Source organism: Saccopteryx bilineata, chromosome 5, assembly GCF_036850765.1.
Source record: "Saccopteryx bilineata isolate mSacBil1 chromosome 5, mSacBil1_pri_phased_curated, whole genome shotgun sequence".
In the NCBI taxonomy this organism is placed as follows: domain Eukaryota; kingdom Metazoa; phylum Chordata; class Mammalia; order Chiroptera; family Emballonuridae; genus Saccopteryx; species Saccopteryx bilineata.
Window position 1 is genome coordinate 192426729 of NC_089494.1, and position 22012 is coordinate 192448740.

At 39.0% G+C, this 22012-nt stretch overlaps 1 protein-coding gene across 4 annotated transcripts in view; it reads left to right on the plus strand.

Annotated features, from left to right (window-relative positions):
- Positions 1-1212: 1212 nt before the first annotated feature.
- Positions 1213-22012, plus strand: part of SNCA (synuclein alpha) — a 136706-nt gene continuing 115906 nt past the window's right edge. Inside the window, exons 1-4 of one of the 4 annotated variants that reach the window (XM_066279705.1) lie at positions 1213-1298; positions 2741-2886; positions 14133-14174; positions 18641-18783. In XM_066279705.1, coding sequence (XP_066135802.1) covers positions 2766-2886; positions 14133-14174; positions 18641-18783 — 306 coding nt within the window. In that variant the 5' untranslated portion in view covers positions 1213-1298; positions 2741-2765. Of the gene's footprint in view, positions 1299-1343; positions 1443-1472; positions 1661-2156; positions 2273-2740; positions 2887-14132; positions 14175-18640; positions 18784-22012 lie in introns of those variants that run through there. The other 3 variants (XM_066279708.1, XM_066279706.1, XM_066279707.1) reach the window with 3 other exon arrangements.

The window sequence follows — 22012 nt, forward strand, 5'->3', positions numbered from 1 at the left end:
GAAAAAGCATTCTCTCCCTACCCCCACCCCGCACGCCCGCATAAACACAAATACAAATTAAAAACACAGCAAAGACTTGTTTTCCTTTACTGTGCTGAAATCATACGCCCAGGCAGAGAAAGCAAGGGATTCTGTTAGAGGGGAGGAGCTTGGTTCTCCATTCTGGTCTGATCTGGGAACAGTTGTTTTCCCTCCAGCTCTGAAGAGGTGAAAATGTGTTAAGCAATGCAATAATTGTTTTGAAACCTGCGCGTGCCTGCGTGTCTGTGTGGGGGATGGGGTGGGTGTCGGCTCCGAGAACAACCCGAATTAGAAGCCAAAAAAGTAAGAGGTGTGTAGCATCTGATTTCCAAGAGGGGCCGGAGAGTAAATTGGATGTGATGGTTCAGGAGTAGAACACCGCAAGGGACTTCTCTCCTTCATCCAGGCGCTTGAGTGTGGAAAGTCAATTCCATTTCGAGAACGAAAAGCCTTAAGATAGCTTGGTTTCGACAACTGGAGAATTTTGTTTTCTTGTTCAGCTGATGGGAAAAACCTGCGTCTGGCAGTCCCTAATTGGTGGAAAAGAAAATGGTAATAGTGGGGCGGAAAGAGGATGTGAAGAGCCTCCTCCTGCGTCCTCAACCTGTAACTCTTCCTTACTAGTCTCCTCTCCACCCGCGGGACCCTTCAGGGCTCAGGCAAGGTTACGAGCAAACAAAACACCTGGCGGATATTTAAGCAAAAACACTCTTAACGCTGTTCTACGACCATTAATCAAATTTCAGCGATCCGAGAGAAATGTGCTCTTGGCGGTGCCGATGTGACCACTTTTCCCAGTCGCCTGCCTCCTTCAGCAGCTCCCCAAAGGTCGGCTCTGTCTTTGGTGGCTGATCCCCAGACCCTCCAGGCCCCCCGGTTGGCTCTGACGTATCGGTTTCCGTGGGGAACCTGAAGGAAAGGCAGAGACAGGGGAGGTGGGGGGATGGGAAAGAGGAAGAGATGCCAGCCCAATCCCACCCGCTCCGGATCGTTGCACGAGTCCCCGTGACCCTGAACTTGCGGGCGCCCGTAGTTGAGGTACAGCCTCCGTCCAACCCCCAACCCCCAGCCCCATCCGAGAAGAGGAGTGAAGAGCACGCGGCGCGGAAAGCAGCTGGCGCGGGGCGAGGGGCGGGGAAGGCGCTGACAAATCAGCCGCGGGGACTGTGGACGGGGGAGGAGGAGGAGGAAAAAAGAGGAGGAGGAAGAAGATCGAGACGACGAGAAGGGGACTCAAGAAAGGGGGCGAGCGACCTAGAGCAGCGACGCGGGCTGAGGTGTGTTCCGGTTTTAGAACAGACCCGGGACCGAACCTTGCCTTTAGCATCCTTGCCTTTCCCCCCCGCCTCCTCCTCCGACCCCCTGTCTTTTTCTCTGAGATCCTCTTGTGCTGAGGACAAGGAGTGGCAATTCGACGACAGGTTCGCGGGTTCGCCTCCCACGCCTCCAGCTTCTCGTCGCTGGGTTGTGCTAACGGGCAGCCTACTCTGGGGACATCCCTGTCTTGGGGCCGCCACTGCCCTTGCCCTTTAGTGTGCTCCTAACCCTCCCTCTTTCCATTTAAATCATATTTGGGAATTGTTTAAATATTTTTAAGAGGGAAGGGGCAATCGGACATCTGAGGAGCAGAGGGACCCAGGTAAGCACCTGTGGATCTTAATGAGCAGCTTCGTAAATCCTGGAAAACACCGGGTGGAAGAAGAGTCGCTGTGGACGCCCGGCAGGGGTTCGGTGCTGCCGAGAGGACCCTCTGTGTCTCTGTGTCAAGTCTCTCTCGGAGATGGGTACTCATCACTTTGGTGAGCTTGAGGAAAGGAAGTTAACCGGGCTTTCCTCCGGCTTTCGGCATTTGTCTCCTCTCAAACGCTGAGAGGCCAGGCTTGTCCCGGATACGCCTTTCCTGTGGGAAACGCTAGGATGCTGGACGGAGCCTGAGCATCCCATTTCCCCTTACCTTAAATCCCCTAGTCTTCCCTCTTGGTTCTCTTCGTAAACAAGGTGGTTTTGGCAAATAATTAAATGGAAGTGCAAAGAGGGCAAGTCAACCGGTGGTAAGGGGTTAACAGGTGCGGGCGCGGGTAGGGAGCGGATTCACGCGCGCGCAGAAAACGCCCCCTCGGGTGGCGGGCGCGCGTCTCCAGACAGCCGGCGGGTGTGAGCCGGCCCAGCTCCGGGTGGATAGCTGCGGGCGGGGGTGGGCGAGAGCTGGTGACCGTGGGCTCCCGTCGGCCTGAGGTTCAGCCATACCTAGGTGAGTAGTTCTCCTTCCCTTCTCCCTGATCAACCTATTAGCCCTCTTCTGGGATTCATTTCCAGAGTGTTCCTGACCCCATGCTTCCAGCTTCCCTTTCCTCCCTGTCTTCTAAATGTACTTCTAATTTATATTTGTCACCGTTTGGACGCTGGGAAGTTAAAACGAGGGGCCCGTCTTTTCATAACTCCGCTTCGGAAATTTAGTGAGAACAGCTGAGATGATTCATCCTATTCCATGTTTAGGCGGTTAGACTTGTACTAGCCAAGATGGATGGGGTATGCTCAATTTTTAACGCAAAAGCTAAAAAAAAAAAAAAAAAGGCTTCTTTGAAATAAGGGTACATGTAATAATAGCCTCACACGTTTGGGAGTTCTACTGATCTTTTCAGGGTGTTTCTACTTTCATTTTATTTTGTTTTACCCATCAAATTGAATGCTCATTCAAAGTTTATTTTGTGTTCTCCAGTGTGGTGTAAAGGAACTCATTAGGCATGGATGTATTCATGAAAGGACTTTCCAAGGCCAAGGAGGGAGTCGTGGCTGCTGCTGAGAAAACCAAGCAGAGTGTGACAGAAGCGGCTGGAAAGACAAAAGAGGGTGTTCTCTATGTAGGTAGGTGAGCTCTGAATGCCATGTTGATATTTATGCCTAATGAGCTAGGATAGTTGATGGTCTAAGTGCTGGTATTTCTCCCTTCATTAAGTTTTGCATCATTGCTTGTCAAAAGGATGGACCGAGTCAGGGTTATGTGTGGGTAGGTGAATGTGTATATTTGAGTTAATAGTAAAATGTGAGTGCACTCTTGTTTTTCCATATTATTGAATTTTGTAAGAATACCTAGAACTCTTTTTGCTTTTTTAAAAAAAGATTTATGTGCATACATGACTATTTTGGAGGATGGTTAAAAATTAGTCTTTTAAAAAATAGGAATATTTTTAAGTGATTGATTGATTGATTTTAGCAAGAGAAGAAGGGAGGGAGGGAGGGGGAGAGAGAGAGAGAGAGAGAGAGAGAGGAACACTGAGCTGTTCCTGTATGTGCCCAAACTGGGGATCCAACCGGCAACTTCTGCTCCTTAAGATTATGCTCTCAACAACCAAGCTGTTTGGTCAGGAAAAAATCAAGAATATTTTTAAAAATCAAAATCATTCATGGGCCTTTGGTTTTGTTTGTCATTATGACTAATATTTGTTAATTTTGGAGTATTCTTTTTTTTAAAAAAATAAGACTTTGATATGGCCCTGGGATTTGTGAAAAGAGACCTGAAAAGGGAAGGAGAAAAAGTCTTTGGTGAAGTGATTCCTTGTGACCACTTAGCAAACTGGGGACTAAGAGCTCAAGGAAGTACTTGAGGACCACTACTAATAGCTTAGAGATCTTTATGTCATTTATTTATTAAATGATACACAAAATAAATAATGAGATTAATACTTAGCATTTCTACCCTTCCCTAAATTCTTACCTTAGAGAAGGATTCATAAAGACCCTGACTCTCTTTTTCTTATCTTAAACTATGTTAGGCTTGGTGATATTTTAAAAATTTTAGATTTTTTTGGAGAAGACACACACACACACACACACACACACATTCATCCGCAGGGACACGCACAGAAACACACATATGTGCTCACCTAGGCACTGCTCATTCTGCCTCTCCTCTTTCCCCTCTGCTCCTCTGAACTCATAGTCTCTGGTGGCCCCTGGAGCGACAGTAGCCACAGGATGATCAGAAAGGTGGAGTATGAACATATTGAGTGATGTAGACTAGTTCTATGCCTGTGTCTGTGGGGTGAAAGGAAGCTACACTCTCTCTCCAACATAGATGTGTTGGAGAAAAGTTATTCTTAAAATAATATTTATGAATGCTTTTCATATTACTTTTTTCACTGTTCATAGACACATTGATTTATCTTAATACAAATCTTCAGTTTAATTACTTTATCAATTTTTTAAAAACTTTAAAAAATATTTTTTGTTTATTTTATTGATTTTAGAGAGACAGAGGAAGGGGGGAGAGTAAGAGGGGAAGAGAGGAACATCGATCTGTTCCTGTATGTGCCCTGACCAGGGATGGAACCAGCAACCTCTGCATTTTGGGTTGATGCTCTACCAACCGAGCTATTTGGCCAGGGTGTTTCTTCAATCTTAAAACATATTTTCAGAAAATCATTGATTAAAGTGTTATCAGAGAAAAAAGTTATAAGTTAATTTCAAGTTCTTTCATGTGAACTGAAATTATATCTTTTTAGATGGAATTTGAAAGTAGTGAATCAGTAACATGCAGATAATCAATATCTTTATATTTGTCCTCAGTTTCCAAGTTGTACAACTATATGCTTACAAATATTCTTTGGTTTCAGTTACTTTATAACTTAGTAACTTTAAATTTTCTTTTTTATACTTATAATATTCACTTACTTGATTAGTTTTTAGTGAGTCCATAAATTATTGAATATTAAATGAATACATTTAAAAACTAACAAAATAAACTAATACATTTTGCTCTTTTCTAGGTAATAAACAAGTTTTTCTCATCTGGAAAACTTTTTTGTTTATTTTAAGACTTTATTTACTGATTTTACAGAGAGAGGAGAGAGTGTTGAGGGGAACAAGAATTATCAACTCATAGTTGTTTCACTGTAGTTGTTCATTGATTCCTTGTCGAATGTGCCTTGACTAAGCAAGCCCAGGGTTTCAAACTGGCGACCACAGAGTTCCAGGTCAACGCTCTATCCCCTGGGCCACCATAGGCCAGGCAAAACATTTTCGTTTTCATTGTTAACTATGAGTTTGAACAAATAAAATTTTATTTTCATAGATTAATTATGTTATTCATACTGAGATTATTATATAAAATTGTAATTTGTTTATGTGTCATATTTAAAAAATTATCTTTAATGTCTATTATGGTATTTAACATATAGTATGTTCTATAAATTATTTGTTAGTTATGTTTTGACATCTAATTAAAAGTTGAATTCAAACACAGGATTCAGGATGAGAAGTGACCAAGAGAAGACACAATAGTATAGTGCAATTGTTGGCAAACATTTTCTGTAAAGGGCTAGATGATAAATATTTTAGGGCATAATATCTCTGTCTCAGCTGCTCAGCTTTGCTGTCGTAGTGTGAATGAAGCTAGAGGCAATGATTAGTGTGCCTGTGTTCCAATAAAATTTTATTCTTACCAAAACAGGTGGTGAGTGAATATAGCTCAAAGACTATGGTTTGTTGACTACAGGTAAAAGAGAAAGAACATAAAATCTTTTTTTTTACTTAGAGACAGGGAGGCAGAGAGACAGACTCTCACATGTGCCCTCACCAGAATCCACGTGGCAAGCCCCCTACAGGGTGATGCTCTTCCCATCTGGGGCTGCTGTTCTGTTGCTCAGCAACTAAGCTATTTCAGTGCCTAAGGGAGGCCATGGAGCCATCCTCAGTGCCTGGGGCCAACTTTCTCCAATTGAGCCATGGCTACGAGAGAGAAAGAGAGGGGGAGGAATGGAGAAGCAGATGGTCACCTCTCCTGTGTGCCCTGACTGGGAATCGAACCAGGATTTTTACATGCCAGGCCGATGCTCTACCACTGAGCCAACTGGCCAGGGCCCAAACATAGATTTTACATCAGACAAACCTAAATTTCAGTCAGCGCCACACCACTTATTACTTTTGGGTTACTGGGGAAGTACTTAACATTCCTGAGTATCACTTCCCTCATTTGTAAAAATACAGTTTAGACAAATGCAACTACCTTGCAGAATTTTTGTGAGAATGTCTTGATAAAAGAGAAGCTATGAGTGACAGAACATACTTAAAAAATTAAATGCTTTATTATTTAGACAGTGTTAGGTTCATAGCAAAACTGAGAGAAAGATATAGAGGTTTCCTATGTAACCCTTGCCCTCACAGATGCCTAACCTCCCACATTATCAACATCTTTCACCAGAGTGGTACATGTGTTACAATTAATGAACCTACATTAACGCATCATTGTCATCCAGAGTCCATAATTTAGAGTTCATTCTTGATGTTGTATATTATATAGGTTTGAACAAATATATAATGCCATGCATCCATTTTTATAATATCATACAGAGTAGTTTCAATGCCCTAAAACTCCTCTGTGCTCTATTTATCCCCTCCCCTGAGCCCCTGGCAACCAATAATCTTTTTATTGTCTCCACAGTTTTGCCTTTTCTAAAATGCAGTATATATGAAATCATATAGTATATAGCCCGTTTAAAATGGCTTGTTTCACTTAGTAATATGCATTTAAGTTTCCTCCATGTTTTTGCATGGCTTATCAGTTCATTTCTTTCTAGCACTGAATAATATTGTTATCTGCATGTACCACAGTTGAACAGTTCTCCTACTGAAGGACATCTTGGTGGCTTCCAAGTTTTGGCAATTATAGATAAAGCTGCTATAAACATCCATGTGCAGGTTTTTGTGTGGACATAAATTTTTAGTCCCTTTTGCTAAATACCAAGGAGCATCACTGCTGGATCATATAGTTAGAATATACTTAGTTTTGTAATGAGCCTACAAACTCATCTTCAAAGGGACTGTTTCATTTTGTGTTCCCACTAGCAGTGTAGAATTCCTGTTGCTTCACATTCTCACCAACAGTTAGTGTTGATTCTGGCCAGTCTAGTAAGTGTGTACTGGTAGCTCATTGCTCTTTTATTTGCATTTTACTAATAAAATATGATATAGAGAATCTTTTTAGATACTTACTTGCCATCTGTTATATTCTTTAATGAAGTGTCTGTTCAGGTGTTTTTCTCATTTTTTTAAATTGGGTTTTTTGGTTTTTATTGTTGAGTTTTTTGCATATTTTGGATAGCATCTCCTTTTCAGATGTATCTTTCTCAAATATTTTTATATAGCCTGTAGCTTGTTTTCTCATTCTTTTGACATTGTCCTTCTGGGGTAAAAAATTTAATGAAGTCCAGTTAATAGATTCTTTCATCGGTTGTGACTTTGGAGTTGTATCTAAAAAGTCATTGCCATACCCAAGGTCATGGAGGTTTTATCCTATGTGATATTCTAGGGCTTTTTTAGTTTTGCATCTTATACTTAGGCTATACCTTTTGAGTTGTTGGTTTCTTTCCTTTTTTGTGTGAAAGGTATAAAGTCTGTGTCTAGATTCCTTTTCATTTTGTTCTGGGTTTTTTTTTGCACATCGATTTCCACTTGTTCCAGCACCATTTATTGAAAAAAATCTTTTTGATAAAAAATCTTTGCTCCATTGTATTGCCTTTGCTCCTTTGTCAAAAATAAGTTGACTATAGTTTTGTGGTTCTCTATTCTGTTGACCTATTTGTTTATTCTTCTGCCCAATACCACACGCTAGCTTTAAAGTATAAGTCTTTTTTTTTTTTTTTTGGTATTTTTCTGCAGTTGAAAACGGAGGCAGTCAGACAGACTCCCACATGTGCCCGACCATGATACACCTGGCATACCCACCAGGGGGTGTTGCTCTGCCCATCTGGGGCGTTGCTCTGTTGCAACCAGAGCCATTCTAGTGCCTGAGGCAGAGGCCATAGAGCCATCCTCAGCGCCCGGGTCAACTTTGCTACAATGGAGCCTTGGCTGTGGGAGGGGAAGAGAGAGACAGAAAGGAAGGAGAGGGGGAGTGGTGGAGCAGCAGATGGGTGCTTCTTCTGTGTGCCCTGGCCGGGAATCAAACCTGGGACTCCTGCATGCCAGGCCGACTCTCTACCACTGAGCCAACCGGCCAGGGCAGTATAAGTCTTTAAGTCAGATAGTGTCAATCCTCTAAGTTTGTTCTTCTACTTCAATGTTGTATTGGCTCTTCTGGGCCTTTTGCTTCTTCATATAAACTTTAGAATCTGTCAATATCCACAAAATAACTTGTTGGGATTTTGATTGAGACTGAACTGAACTATAGATCAAGTTGGGAAGACATGACATCTTGACAATGTTGAGTCTTCCTGTTGATGGCCACAGAATAGCTCTATATATTTATTTACTTCTTTGATTTTGTTCATCAGAGCTTATATAGAGTTTTTCCAATTTAGACCCAAAAATTTCACTCTTTTTGGTTTAATATAAATTGAATTGTGTTTTTAATTTCAAAATTTTCTTGTTCATTGCTAGTATATAGGAAAGTAATTGACTTTCTTTTTTAAATAATCAATTATTCTAGGAGGTTTTTTTATACCCAGAAAACTACCATTTATTTATTAAATTTTTTAATACAATCTGTAGATTTTAAATTTTATTTTCTTGTCTTATTGCATTAGCTTGGACTTTCAGTATGATGGTAAAAAGGATTGGTGAGAAAGGGATAACCTTGCCTTGTTCCTGGTTTTAGTAGGAAAGCTAGTTTCTCATCATGAAATACAGTGTTAAATGTCAGCTTTTAAAAATATATTTATCAAGCTGAGGAAGTTTCCATCTATTTTTAGTTTACTCGGAGTTTTTATCATAAATGTTTTCATATTCATCATGAATTTTGAATTTTTGTCACATACTTTTTTTGCATCTATTGATATCATGTGATTTGTCTTTTACACTTATAGATGTGATAGGTTACTTTGATTTTCAAATGTTAAACCAGCCTTGTATATCTAGGATTAATTCCACTATATCATGGTATTTCTTTTTAGGCATTATTAATTCACTAATATTTTGTTGAAAATTTTTGTAAATCTTACTTTTATATATAAGAGCCATGGTTATTATCATATAAATTTTTCTTTTTTTTGTATTTTTCTGAAGCTGGAAACGGGGAGAGACAGTCAGACAGACTCCCGCATGCGCCCGACCGGGATCCACCCAGCACGCCCACCAGGGGCGACGCTCTGCCCACCAGGGGGCGATGCTCTGCCCCTCCGGGCGTTGCTCTGCCTCGACCAGAGCCACTCTAGTGCCTGGGGCAGAGGCCAAGGAGCCATCCCCAGCGCCCGGGCCATCTTTGCTCCAATGGAGCCTTGGCTGTGGGAGAGGAAGAGAGAGACAGAGAGGAAGGGGGGGGTGGAGAAGCAAATGGGCGCTTCTCCTATGTGCCCTGGCCGGGAATTGAACCCAGGTCCCCCACACGCCAGGCCGACGCTCTACTGCTGAGCCAACCAGCCAGGGCCTCATATACATTTTTCAACAGAATAATTACTTAGTCAACATATTTTATATTTTCATCCTTAATTACAAAACCTATTATCAATAACTACCTTAAAAATTGGAAGTAACTAAAGGAAATTTTCTAATTTCACTGTGGCTGAATAAGTTTGGCCCATTGTTTTTATAAATCTCATGAGAAAGGTAATTTTTCTTATAGTTTTATACCTTTGGAAACTATCTTTTGACTAATTGAAGAACTACCATAAAAATCAGTGTCATTTTTATAATTTTTTTTCTCCTTTAGTGATATACAGAAGTTTTCAATTAATGTACTTTAATAGACAAAGATATGCTCAATCAAATGGCTGAGAAATTATAAATTGAGAGTCAAATTTAATATCAGATGGTCCTCTTTATATAATGACAAGTATTGTAACAGTAAAGGAAGAAAATAATCTTTAAAAAGTCATCTAATGCCGCTTGCTTACTAAGCAGTAGTGCTGTGAATATGGATTGATGCCAAGCTCTCACAATATGCTTCACCTGCACTGAGTTGAGAAAGTCAATGTAACATGGACAACAGCATAGTTGACTTGTAACTACCAGGCAATAGTTCCAACCATTTTTACTCTGCAGTTTTGTGAAGTCATGAAGAAGACAATGGGAATCATGTAGGCCACTGTATTTTAGGGAAACTATTAGTTTTAGTGTCCCTTTAGCTTTTTAAATTTTATTTATTTATTTATTTATTATTTAGAGAGAGGGACAGACAGGAAGAGAGAGATGAGAAACATCAACTCATAGTTGTGGCACTTGAGCTGTTCACTGATTGCTTTCTAATACATGTCTTGATTGGGGGTTCTAGCCGAGTCACTGATCTCTTGCTCAAGCCAGCGATCTTGGACTCAAGCCAGCAACTATAGGGTATTGTCTATGATCCCACGCTCAAGCCGGTGATCCTATGCTCTAGTTGGTGAGCCTGTGCTCAAGCCAGATGAGCCCACACTCAACCCCATGGCACTGAGGGGTTTTTCGAACCTGGCTCCTCAGCATTCCTGTCTGATGCTCAATACATTGTGCCACTATCTGATCAAGCTGTCCCTTTAGTTTTTATATCTCTCTAATTACATAGCTACTTGACTCCTATTTTGCAGGGTGAGTGTGTGTATGTGTTTTTTTCTTAGAAAGAGAGACAGAGGTGGGGTCAGACAGACAGGATGGGAGATAAATGAGAAGCATCAGCTTATAATTGTGGCACTTTTAGTTGTTCATTGATTGCTTTCTCATATGTGCCTTGACTGGGGGGCTCCAGCTGAACCAGTGACCCCTTGCTCAAGCCAGAGACCTTTGGACTCAATCCAGTGACCATAGGGCCATACCTATGATCCCATGCTTAAGCCAGCAAACCTGTGCTCAAGTTGGTGAGCCTGGATGAGCCAGAGCTCAAGCTGGTAATGAACCTGGGTCCTCAGCATCCCTGTCCACACCACCTCTTGATCATGCAGCAATATTTTTTAATTATAGTTACTCATCAATTAAAGTTTAGTCATTAATTAGAAACTAATAAATAGTTGACAGCAGGCCTGACCTGTGATGGCACAGTGGATAAAGTATGACCTGGAATGCTGAGGTCACCAGTTCAAAATCCTGCAATTGCCTGGTCAAGGCACATATGGGAGATGATACTCCCCCCCCTTCTCTCTCCTCACTAAAATAAATAAACTTAAAAAAAAAAGTAATTGGCAGCAAACAACAGGTAATTTAATGGTAAAAAGCAATCTTATCAAGACTCATTGATCTTTGATTCAATAAACATTCCATGATCTAGTCAAAGGCCAAATTCTCAGGTACTACTAAGGAAGAGCGAGAAGACTACAGACCAGCTGTTAAACATTTCTTTCTTCTAATCATTTAGTCATTAAAAAAAAAATATGGATTGTAAGGGGTAACAGGTGGGTAGTGATAAAAAATATTCTCTCAAATACAGGCTGTTTTTAACATATTTCCAGGATGCACGAACTGAGTCACCACAGTTAACTAAATAACAGCAGCTTCTAACAACATAGTTCACATTTCTGTTACCACAGCACCTAAAGTGTGAATGATTGCATAAAGTACAGACTACTCTTGGCTCCTCAGCCACAGATCACTATGTAAATGAAAGAAACCCATTATGATACATGACCCAATCACATTGCTTCTCTCAAAGTTTGTTGATGATTGGTCACTGCCATCTGTTCTTCATATAGACAGCAAAGCCCCTGGTTGCATTGCTGCTCCCAGTGAAAAATCCATGTGACATTTTATAAAAATGCGTAATTTTTGCAAATTGACCCCAAATAATCAAAGTGCAGCAAAGAAATAAAGTAAAAAATGCTGGAAGTAAGATTTGATTCAAACATAAATTTATTTATTTATTATTTTATTTTATTTTTTTGTATTTTTCTGAAGCTGGAAACGGGGAGAGACAGTTAGACAGACTCCCGCAAGCGCCCGACCGGGATCCACCCGGCACGCCCACCAGGGGCGATGCTCTGCCCCTCCGGGCATTGCTCTGCTGCGACCAGAGCCACTCTAGCGCCTGGGGCAGAGGTCAAGGAGCCATCCCCAGCGCCCGGGCCATCTTTGCTCCAGTGGAGCCTTGGCTGCAGGAGGGGAAGAGAGAGACAGGAAGGGGGGATGGAGAAGCAAATGGGCGCTTCTCCTATGTGCTCTGGCTGGAAATCGAACCCGGGTCCCCCACACGCCAGGCCGACGCTCTACCGCTGAGCCAATCGGCCAGGGCTCAAACATAAATTTATTTATGGATGAAATAGCAGAATGTGGGAATATTGAAATAGCTACAGTTCAAGAGATTCTAGATGTGCAGCCAAAGAAACATAGTGAAGGTGACAGTATCAACATACACATAAAACTGGTTGTAATGAGTAATGTGAAGATGCCCCAGAGGGAGGGGCGCCACAAAAACACCTCACTTTAAAGATCAGCCAGAGCCTGGCCTGCAGTAGTGCTGTGGATAAGCAGTCGGCCTAGAATGCTGATGTCACTGGTTAGAGGCCATGGATTTGCCTGGTCAAGGCACATATGACAAGTGGTTAGTGAATAGCTAAAGAGAGATAACTGAGTTGATGCTCCTTGCTCCCCCACCCCTCTTTCTCCTCTCTCTGTAAAATCAATAAATGTAAAAAAAAAAAAACTTTATTAAAAATATATATATATAAGAACAGAGAGGTATCATGACATTAAAAGTGCAAAGGAAAACATTTTAAAAACTGATAGAAATTTACAAATTTTATAAGGCTTAGAAAAGATGTTTGCTCCACCTAGGAAGTTATACAATGAGATTAAGAGGACTGTTAAATGACTCAAGTTTTTTACAAAGAAATTATTTGTAAATATTTGTTTGATAAGCATATATTGGTTTTACTAACTTTTCATTCCCTTGTACATTTATAAATGGCTAGGAGAGTTTTTAATGTTTTGACAAAAAATGATTAAGGTCATGGAACAATGGCAATTTTTACCACTCATTAATTGTAATTTTCATCATTCATTATTGAGATCATGTTCCATAACTTTAACTTAGCTGATACACTCATTTTATGATTCCATGGTACTCTTCAGAGTGAGCATTGCCTGAAAAATACACACACACACACACGTAATGCTATCCTGTATTGCACATATTTAATATCTACATAATTTCATTTACATGAATTTATTATTTGTTGATTATTTTATTTGTCTTAAACTGCAAATCCCTTTACAAATGTTATATGCAAAGAATATCGTTTTATTTACAAGTATTCACTATGTTCTAAACACTATTTTAAGACATTTATATTAATTCCTTTGATCTTCATGTTGATCAGATGATGTATATTTGATTAGTATGTGGTGAAGTGAAGATTTAAATCCAGAAAATCTGAATCCAGAGCTTATGTTCTTATACTAAACTATAGTTGATGTTTTTGAGAATGTTTATAAGAGTTTATTAGAGCCAAAATTGATGACATATGCTGGGGAGCAAGATCTCAAATGCTCCTTTGTGTTTTATTTTTATTGGCGGTCTTGTCTTAACTATTGAATATATACAAATTGAAAGTTATTAAATATATTTAAATAATTTATTAAATGTGGTCGCTTCTCTTGACTCTTTTGTAAAATATAAATTTAAATATGCATGAAAATTTTACTTAATGCTATATTTACATAGTTTTATAAATATATCATACTTGATAAACATTTTCAATATGATCCTGTAGATTTATTTAGGTCATCTCACTGATGATCATATTATTGAAAGCATAGATACGTACTTCTAATTTTAAGTAGATTTGAAACTAAAAACTGCATCAGACCAGTGTTTCTTAGATTTGATCTCTGAATTACTTGCATTAGATCATGAGGGTTATTAAAAATGCAAATTTACTGAATATTTGAGGCTCTCATTCAATACCCACCATTTTTACCTCACTTCTATCCAGTTAATTTTGCTACCCTTTCCAGTTTAAGAACCAGTAGTGGGACACAAGAGGGTAAAAAGTCAACATGTGTACAAAAGATGTAATTGGCGAGAATCTCCCGTTAGCTTTACTTCCTTCTCCTTGTAATGATAGCTGGATTTCCTTGGTTTAGGATTTTTGGCCCTAAGGATATCCTTGTATATGAGCTTCTACAGATTGAATTTTTTGTTTTGATTAGTTGTGATTAAAATGAGCTATTAGCAGTAAGTCCAGTTTGAGACTTATGTTTTGAATTTGTTTTTATAGGCTCCAAAACCAAGGAAGGAGTGGTCCATGGTGTGACAACAGGTAAGCTCCGTGGACTTATACCCAGGGATGGTGTAGTAAATGCCCAGGAAGCTGTATAGCTCCAGCACTGATCATTCAGAATAGAATTGTAACAACCACCGTGCCTGGAGAGGAGCACTCCATGAAAACAGCCGCTCTGTTGAATCCTAATTAAAAAGTTTTAAATAGATAAATATTATAAGTTAATGAAACAATATATTTAACTGTTAAGAATGATGACTCTGAATTGACCGGCTATGTTTAATTTATAAAGAGGATAGAATGTGACTATTACTTAAGTAGGCCAGGAGTTTTCTGCCTACAACCCCCCTCCCCCGCAATTCTCCTAGTTAGATAATATCATGATAAATACCAGAAAATTCTACCTTAAACCTTGTCTTTTTGATCTCAGAATATTATTTCCGTTGTCAGCTTAATGTACCCCCGTATAGGAAAATATGAGCATTTAATTAATCTGGATTTTTTGAATGACGCCTTTGAAGCTGCTTTAACTGCAATATATAAATTATGATATAATCTTACTCATTTTTTTTCCTCATGGATGTATGTTGTAAAGAATTTCTTGCCCTGTCTGAATAGCTCCGTTGATTTCCAAAACACAAAGGTTGTGGGTTCGATCATTGGTAAGGGCACATACAGGATAATAGATATATCTGTCTGTCTGTCTCCTTCCTTTCTCTCTAAAATCAATAAATTTTTAAAAAGAACTTCCTATTGGAGATTTTCTGAAGGCTTTGATTCTTATAAACAGAAATTTACATGATAATGAATACACTTTTTTTTTTTTTGATAGAGAGAAAGAGAGAGACAGGGACTGACAGGCAGGAAGACAGAGAGATAAAAAGCCTTAACTTGTGGTTGCAGCACTTTCAGTTGTTCATCGGTTGCTTTCTCATATGTGCCTTAACCGGGGGGCTCCAGCTGAGCCAGTGACCCCTTGACAAGCCAGTGACCTTGGACTCAAGTCAGTGACCATGGGGTCACGTCTGTGATCCAATGCTCAAGCTGGTGAGCCTGCGCTCAAGCTGGCAACCACAGGGTTTTGAACCTGGGGCCTCAGCATCCCAGGTTGATGCTCTATTCACACTGTACTACTGCCTACTCAGGTTACACTTATTTTTAACATGTTCTAATTTAAAGTGTCTTGCTAAATTGCTGTATAATATACATTTCTTTATTTTACTCAAAATTTCCATTTGTATACCAATTCAAAACTAGATCTTAATTTTATAATTTTGCTCAATGTCCAAGTTTAGGCTTATTATATCTGTCCTAAAAGTTGGTGCTCTTTTTCCCTCCTGGAATTCTATTAAGTTAAAGTCAAACATAAATCTAATTATTGACATTAATGTAATAATTACAGAAAATTCTTGTTAATGTACTCAAAATATTTTATTGGTATCTACTCTGAAGTCAAAAAAGGAAAAAAAAAAACAGGATCTCAGATTTTAATGAACTCAAAATACACTGATGGAGGTTGCTAGACATACTGGGAAATGAACAATTGTGGCGCATTGTTAAGAGTTCAGTAGTAGAGATGTATTTAAATTTTCATAGGATTACAGGAGTAGAAACAAGGATACTTGGTGACGGAAAAGTTTCTTATGAAGTTTGAGATTTGAGGTGGGTTTTAACACCAGCTTGAATTTGCTGAGTCCCCAGAGGGCTATCTGAGAGGGGTGAAGACTTCTGGCCAGATGGAGCTGTAGGAAACAAAATGAGAAGAACTAACACATTTGGAGGAAAACATAAGTGACTTCAAATATTATATTGTCAATTGGTTGGGAGGAAAGTATCCTTTTTGATCCTGATTATAAGGTCTTTTCCCTTAATAAAAACATTATTAGATACAAAATGTACCAATTTGAGTGCAATTTCTTTTTCTTTAGTTTTTCATCATGTGCTTGAAATATGAATAAAGGGATAAATAGAGTCAAGGTTAATGGATAAATCCACTAGATAAATCAAGTCCTACAGAAATCTTAAAATGTATCTATTATTGTTACATGCATACTCTTGTCAGTTAGTAATGTAATTAATTTACTTATTCTTACAATGATAAAACCTAATGAAAGTATAATAAAGTACAAAGTGAATTTTATGGTGCAATTTATATGCATTAAAATAGATTAAAATTTATACATAGATAAGTAATTATCTATGTATTGTAGAAACAAATTTTCACGGCTGGCAAAAAGAAATTATGGGTCCATAAAATGATCAAAATTTACTTTTGTTTTTTTGTGATATTATAAGGAGAAAGTGTTCATTGTCAAGCTAAATTTTCTACTCATGTTCTTGAGGAAACAGATGACAATCTGAAGCACAAATTTTACTATTTTTAGTGGATAAACATTCTAGAAATGTTTAAAATCATAAAATTCCCAGGACCACTTTTCACTGGCATTTAAATTGTTCTCCTCATTGTGAATAGTCATGACTCCTTAGGAATCATCAGCCATGTTCCAGAAGTGGTAAAGGCAAGTATTAAGCACTTGCTGTGCGATCTTCCTGGTTTTAGACTGTAGGGTCACTTCGTCTCTCTCGGGCTTTGCCTAGAACCACGAGGAAGCCTTTTTATCTTTATAGAACACCTTAACTTCCATGACCTGCATGGTCTATTCGAAACCCAATAGCTTTGTCCCCACTGTTTAATCATTGGCTTCTCCCAAATGGTGACATGAAGTCTGTACAATAATCATATATAACTAGCATATAACACTTAACAGCTGACATGGTATAACTGTTGGGTTCCTCAGACTGGGACTTATTTGGAGAGGATGTATACAAGCCGAGAGCATGACAAGAAAGTGTGTGTCTATTTGATTAGAAAATAGGGCCCTAGCTGGTTGGCTCAGCGGTGGAGCGTCGGCCTGGCGTGTGGGGGACCTGGGTTCGATTCCCGGCCAGGGCACATAGGAGAAGCGCCCATTTGCTTCTCCACCCCCCCCCCTTCCTCTCTGTCTCTCTCTTCCCCTTCCGCAGCCAAGGCTCCATTGGAGCAAAGATGGCCCGGGCGCTGGGGATGGCTCCTTGGCCTCTGCCCCAGGCGCTAGAGTGGCTCTGGTAGTGGCAGAGCGATGCCCCGGAGGGGCAGAGCATCGCCCCCTGGTGGGCAGAGCATCGCCCCTGGTGGGCGTGCCGGGTGGATCCCGGTCGGGCGCATGCGGGAGTCTGTCTGACTGACTCTCCCCGTTTCCAGCTTCAGAAAAAATACAAAAAAAAATAAATAAAAATAATAAAAAAAGAAAATAGCCTGACAAAAAAACTATCACTCCAAACCCCAAATTCCTGAAACATGGGGAAAAAGCAGACAAAAAATGAGTTGGTGGGGAAAAAAAATGGGGGAAAGCAAACATTGCATAAATAGACATGAGAGAGGCAAGACCTAGGTTTTATCAGCATAAATGTTAGAAGGCTTAGAAGAAGAGGGGTTGTTTTATTTCTATATTGACTTTGGAATTATTAAAAGAGCAGATTCTTTTGCTTTTTGTCACTCTTATACAACTCTTTGTTTAAGCAAAACAAACTTTTTATTTGCACTTTATTTGGTAATTGCATGGAGATAACATGGAAAGATTAAATTAGCAATTATATCAGATAGTGTCCTGGGGAATTTTTTTTCTTTTTTATTGTTTTTATTGGGGTGACATGAGTAACCTGATACACAGATACCAGTTGCACAATTCTGCAACACATCATCTGTACACTGGAGGATTTTTTATGTTTAAACCTCTGCTCTTGAATCCAATCCTAAACCACTGATAATGTTTTCTAATTTTTTAACTTATTTTTAAGAATTTATTGAAGAATCATATTTTATTTTGTTCCATGAAAAGAAATTTTAAGTGTGTTCCACAAACCTCTTCATTTTCATACTTCTGTCTGGTTCTTTTGTGCCCATTAACATTATTGAAAAGCAATCATATTATTAAAAATTCATCTGTTTCAAGTATCTGAATTTTTATGGAAGGATCAAAGGTTTCTCATAACTGTCCCTTACTCTTCTGTTTATTTCTGATAACAACATGTATGAGTATGGATATGTGCTGTGACTCAGAAGGTATGGTGAAAACTAACCTCTTGAGGGAGATAAAGGAATTGGCATTAAAATTGAAATAAAGAAATTTCATGCTGAGTCTGATACAATTGTAATTTCACCTGTTAGCATAGCTTTCTGCAAACTTGCCTTAGTAACATGTAAACCAAATTCAGATTGCTTTTATGGCTCTAAATTTGTGATCATTAAACTTAAACTACCTTTTAGTGATTAAAACAAAATATCTTAGCAAAGATTCATGCTCATTTAGAAATCTCTATAGCTTTTATTTCTTCTGCCTCCTTGGTTATCTGGGGTATGTGTAAATACAGGCCTTTAGAACATGACAGCTAGTAGAAGTAAAGTTAATTTAAGATGCTATCATTCCATCATCTCTTAATCTGTTGTTGTTCTTGATTTATTCCAGTGGCTGAGAAGACCAAAGAGCAAGTGACAAATGTTGGAGAGGCAGTGGTGACAGGGGTGACAGCAGTTGCACAGAAGACAGTGGAGGGAGCAGGGAACATTGCAGCTGCTACTGGCTTTGGCAAAAAGGACCAGTTGGGCAAGGTATGGCGGCAAACATTTTATGTTACACTTGTAAGCTTGTGAGATCACAGTGCATTTCCATGCAAGGCTCTCGATAGGAATGTGAAGCTTACTTGGGGAGTGCTGACTGGCCCTCCCAATTAAAAAGTACTGCTTGTATATGGGTACTCTGTTTTGAGGTATTAGCCCAGCTAGATGCTATGAAATTGTACAATCATCTTGATTGTTTCATTTTTCTGGAAGAAAGTTCATGAAATGAACAATGTAATAAATGCCAAAGGAAGAGTGACATTTCAGAAAGAATGAGTGCATTCATGTTGGCTATGAATCTTGGAATTTCTCTTTATCTGAATATAACAAATCACTTTGTGCCCAATTTCTAAATTTTTCAAAATGAAGATCTTGTTCTCTCTATAATTATGTCATCTTCTATTAAATAACATGTTTAAATATCATGTAACAGTTTATTGCCAAATATATGTCTGTAGGAACTGAGGTACTTAAAATGCATTACAACAAGAAATCATGGTTTTGCAATGATTTTTAAATTCTCAGAAAAATTTTGACTTTGCATTTTTGATATATATGTGACTCTAGTATAATTATATAAACAATATTATAACTTTTAATCAAATAAGTAATAGGAAACAAGGTGTCAACTAGAAAATGAAATTTTGTAAAATTTTATGACCACAGCAGCAAAACAATTTTTGCTTTTTCCTGGTCACATTGGCCTCCTTGCTGTGCGTTGAGCAAATCAGGCATATCTTTGCCCTGGCTCCTCCTTCCATCTGAAAAACTCAACTCTTCCCGAAGATCCTGTAACTGGCTAACTCCCTCATCTCAACTCTTGACCTCAATGAGACCTGCCTGGATCTGTTTACACTTGGCATCATTCTGCTCACCTGTGGCATTCCTAATCTCCCTACTCTTTATTTTTTTCCTTTATGTCAAAGCATTATCACCTTAAAATAGTAAGTTATTTTTTCTGTATGTTGTTTATTTTATTTATCCCTTCCAAAATATAAGCACCACGAGGGTAGAATATATTTGTTCACCAATATTTCACAAGTGTCCAGAAACACATCAGATGTGTAGGAGATGAATAATGAATATTTATTAAATTGAGGAAAGGAAAGAAGGAGATAAGTGAATAAGCAGATTGACTTTCATTTCTATGTCTTTAATAAATAGAAGTAGTATAGCAACTGTGAATATTCAGCCATCCAAAAGTTATAATCAAAATGGATTTTAGAACAGATGTCCTGAAAACTATAAGAAAGTAGCTCTATTTCCTGGCAAAGTTCTCTGAGTTGTCTCCACCCATGTAATCCTATATAGCAGGCCTACCTTGATGGATCATGAAAGCATTGATAATAAAATGACAGTACAAAAACCTACATATATTTAGATCTTATCACATGGAGTGACATTGTCTGGGGCAGTTGATGCTAATTATGGAAACTCTGGACTGGATTTTTATTTAAGTTCTTCAGCTACCACTTGAATGTATGGTTGACAAGGGTAGCACTCCTTTGAGCAGAATATTCCTTACAAATGATTTTATTACTCATGCTAATAATTATAGTAATTCCTATTTTCTACCTGAGATCTTAATTACAATTGATAGCTTTATTACATTTCAAAAACTAGGGGAGATTTTATATATTAATACAGAGATACTTAACCTGTTTATGTCCCAGACCCTTTAGCCAATCTAATACGTGCTGTGAACCCTCTTTCTTCCAAAAATGTATACTCAAATACATACACCAAAAGGCTGGTTGGATCATGGAAGCTGTCAGCAGACAGAGCCCATGATTTAGACCAGGGGTTGGGAACCTATGGCTCGCGAGCCAGATGTGGCTCTTTTGATGGCTGCATCTGGCTCACAGACAAACTTTAATAAAAAAAATAATAACGTTAAAAATATAAAACATTCTCATGTATTATAATCCATTCATTTACTACTGCTCATGTTCATGGTTGCGGGTGGCTGGAGCCAATCACAGCTGTCCTCCGGGACAACACCAAATTATTATTGGATAATGCGGAATGTACACAGGTCATTGTGAGGTCAGGAAGTAAACTTTCCTCCTTTTAATCAAGTAGTCAGCTAGCTAATTGCAGAAACCCTTTTTACAAAGAAGATGGCTAAAAGAAAAAAAGATGAGGAGTATCGTACTTTTCAGCAGGAATGGACAGAAGAATTCGCCTTTGTGGAGAGAGCAGGTTCTGCAGTGTGTCTAATATGCAATGATAAAATTGCGTTGATGAAACGGTCAAATATCAATATAAAGCGTCATTTTGACACATGCCATACTGCATTTGCATCAAAATATCCAGCGGGGACAGCAGAAAGAAAGCATGTCAAGAGCTACTGTGCAGAGTGCAAGCTAGTGAGCAGCAACTCCATGTTTGGACCCAACAAGGTGACTGGAATTCAGCTAGCTTTGCTGGTGCTTTAGCAATTGTGAGAAATGGAAAGCCATTCACAGATGGGGAGTATGCCAAAACATTCATGCTTGATGATGCCAATGAACTATTTGACAACTTTTTGGATAAAGACAAGATAAACAAATAAAAGACATGCCTCTGTTAGCAAGAACTGTTCACGATCATACCATCATGATGGCAAATCAAATTGAGGCAACACAAGTGAAGAACATAAATGCAGCACCATTCTTTTCTCTCGCTTTGGATGAGTCAACAGACTAAGCCATTTATCCCAGTTCAGCATGATTGCAAGGTATGCTGTTGGTGACACACTACATGAGGAAATTCTTGCTGTTTTGCCTATGAAAGAGACAACAAGAAGGGAGGATTTATTCAAGTCTTTCACTGAGTTCGCTAAAGAAAAAAAATCTACTGATGGATAAACTTATTTCGGTGTCTACTGATGGTGCTCCATGCATGGTGGGGAAAAACAGGATCCGTAGTGCTTCTTTGTGAACATGAAAACAGACCCATCCTAAGTTTTCACTGCATCCTGCATCAGGAAGTGTGTTGTGCTCAGATGTGTGGTGAGCAGCTTGGTGAGGTGATGTTGCTGGTCATTTGGGTGGTCAACTTTATTGTTGCCTGAGCTTTAAATGATCACCAGTTTAAAACACTGCTGGATAAAGTTGGGAATAATTATCCTGGTCTGCTTCTGCACAGCAATGTGCGTTGGTTGTCAAGAGGGAAGGTGTTCAGCCATTTTGCGGCTTGTCTGAGTGAAATCTGGACTTTTCTTGAAATGAAAAACGTC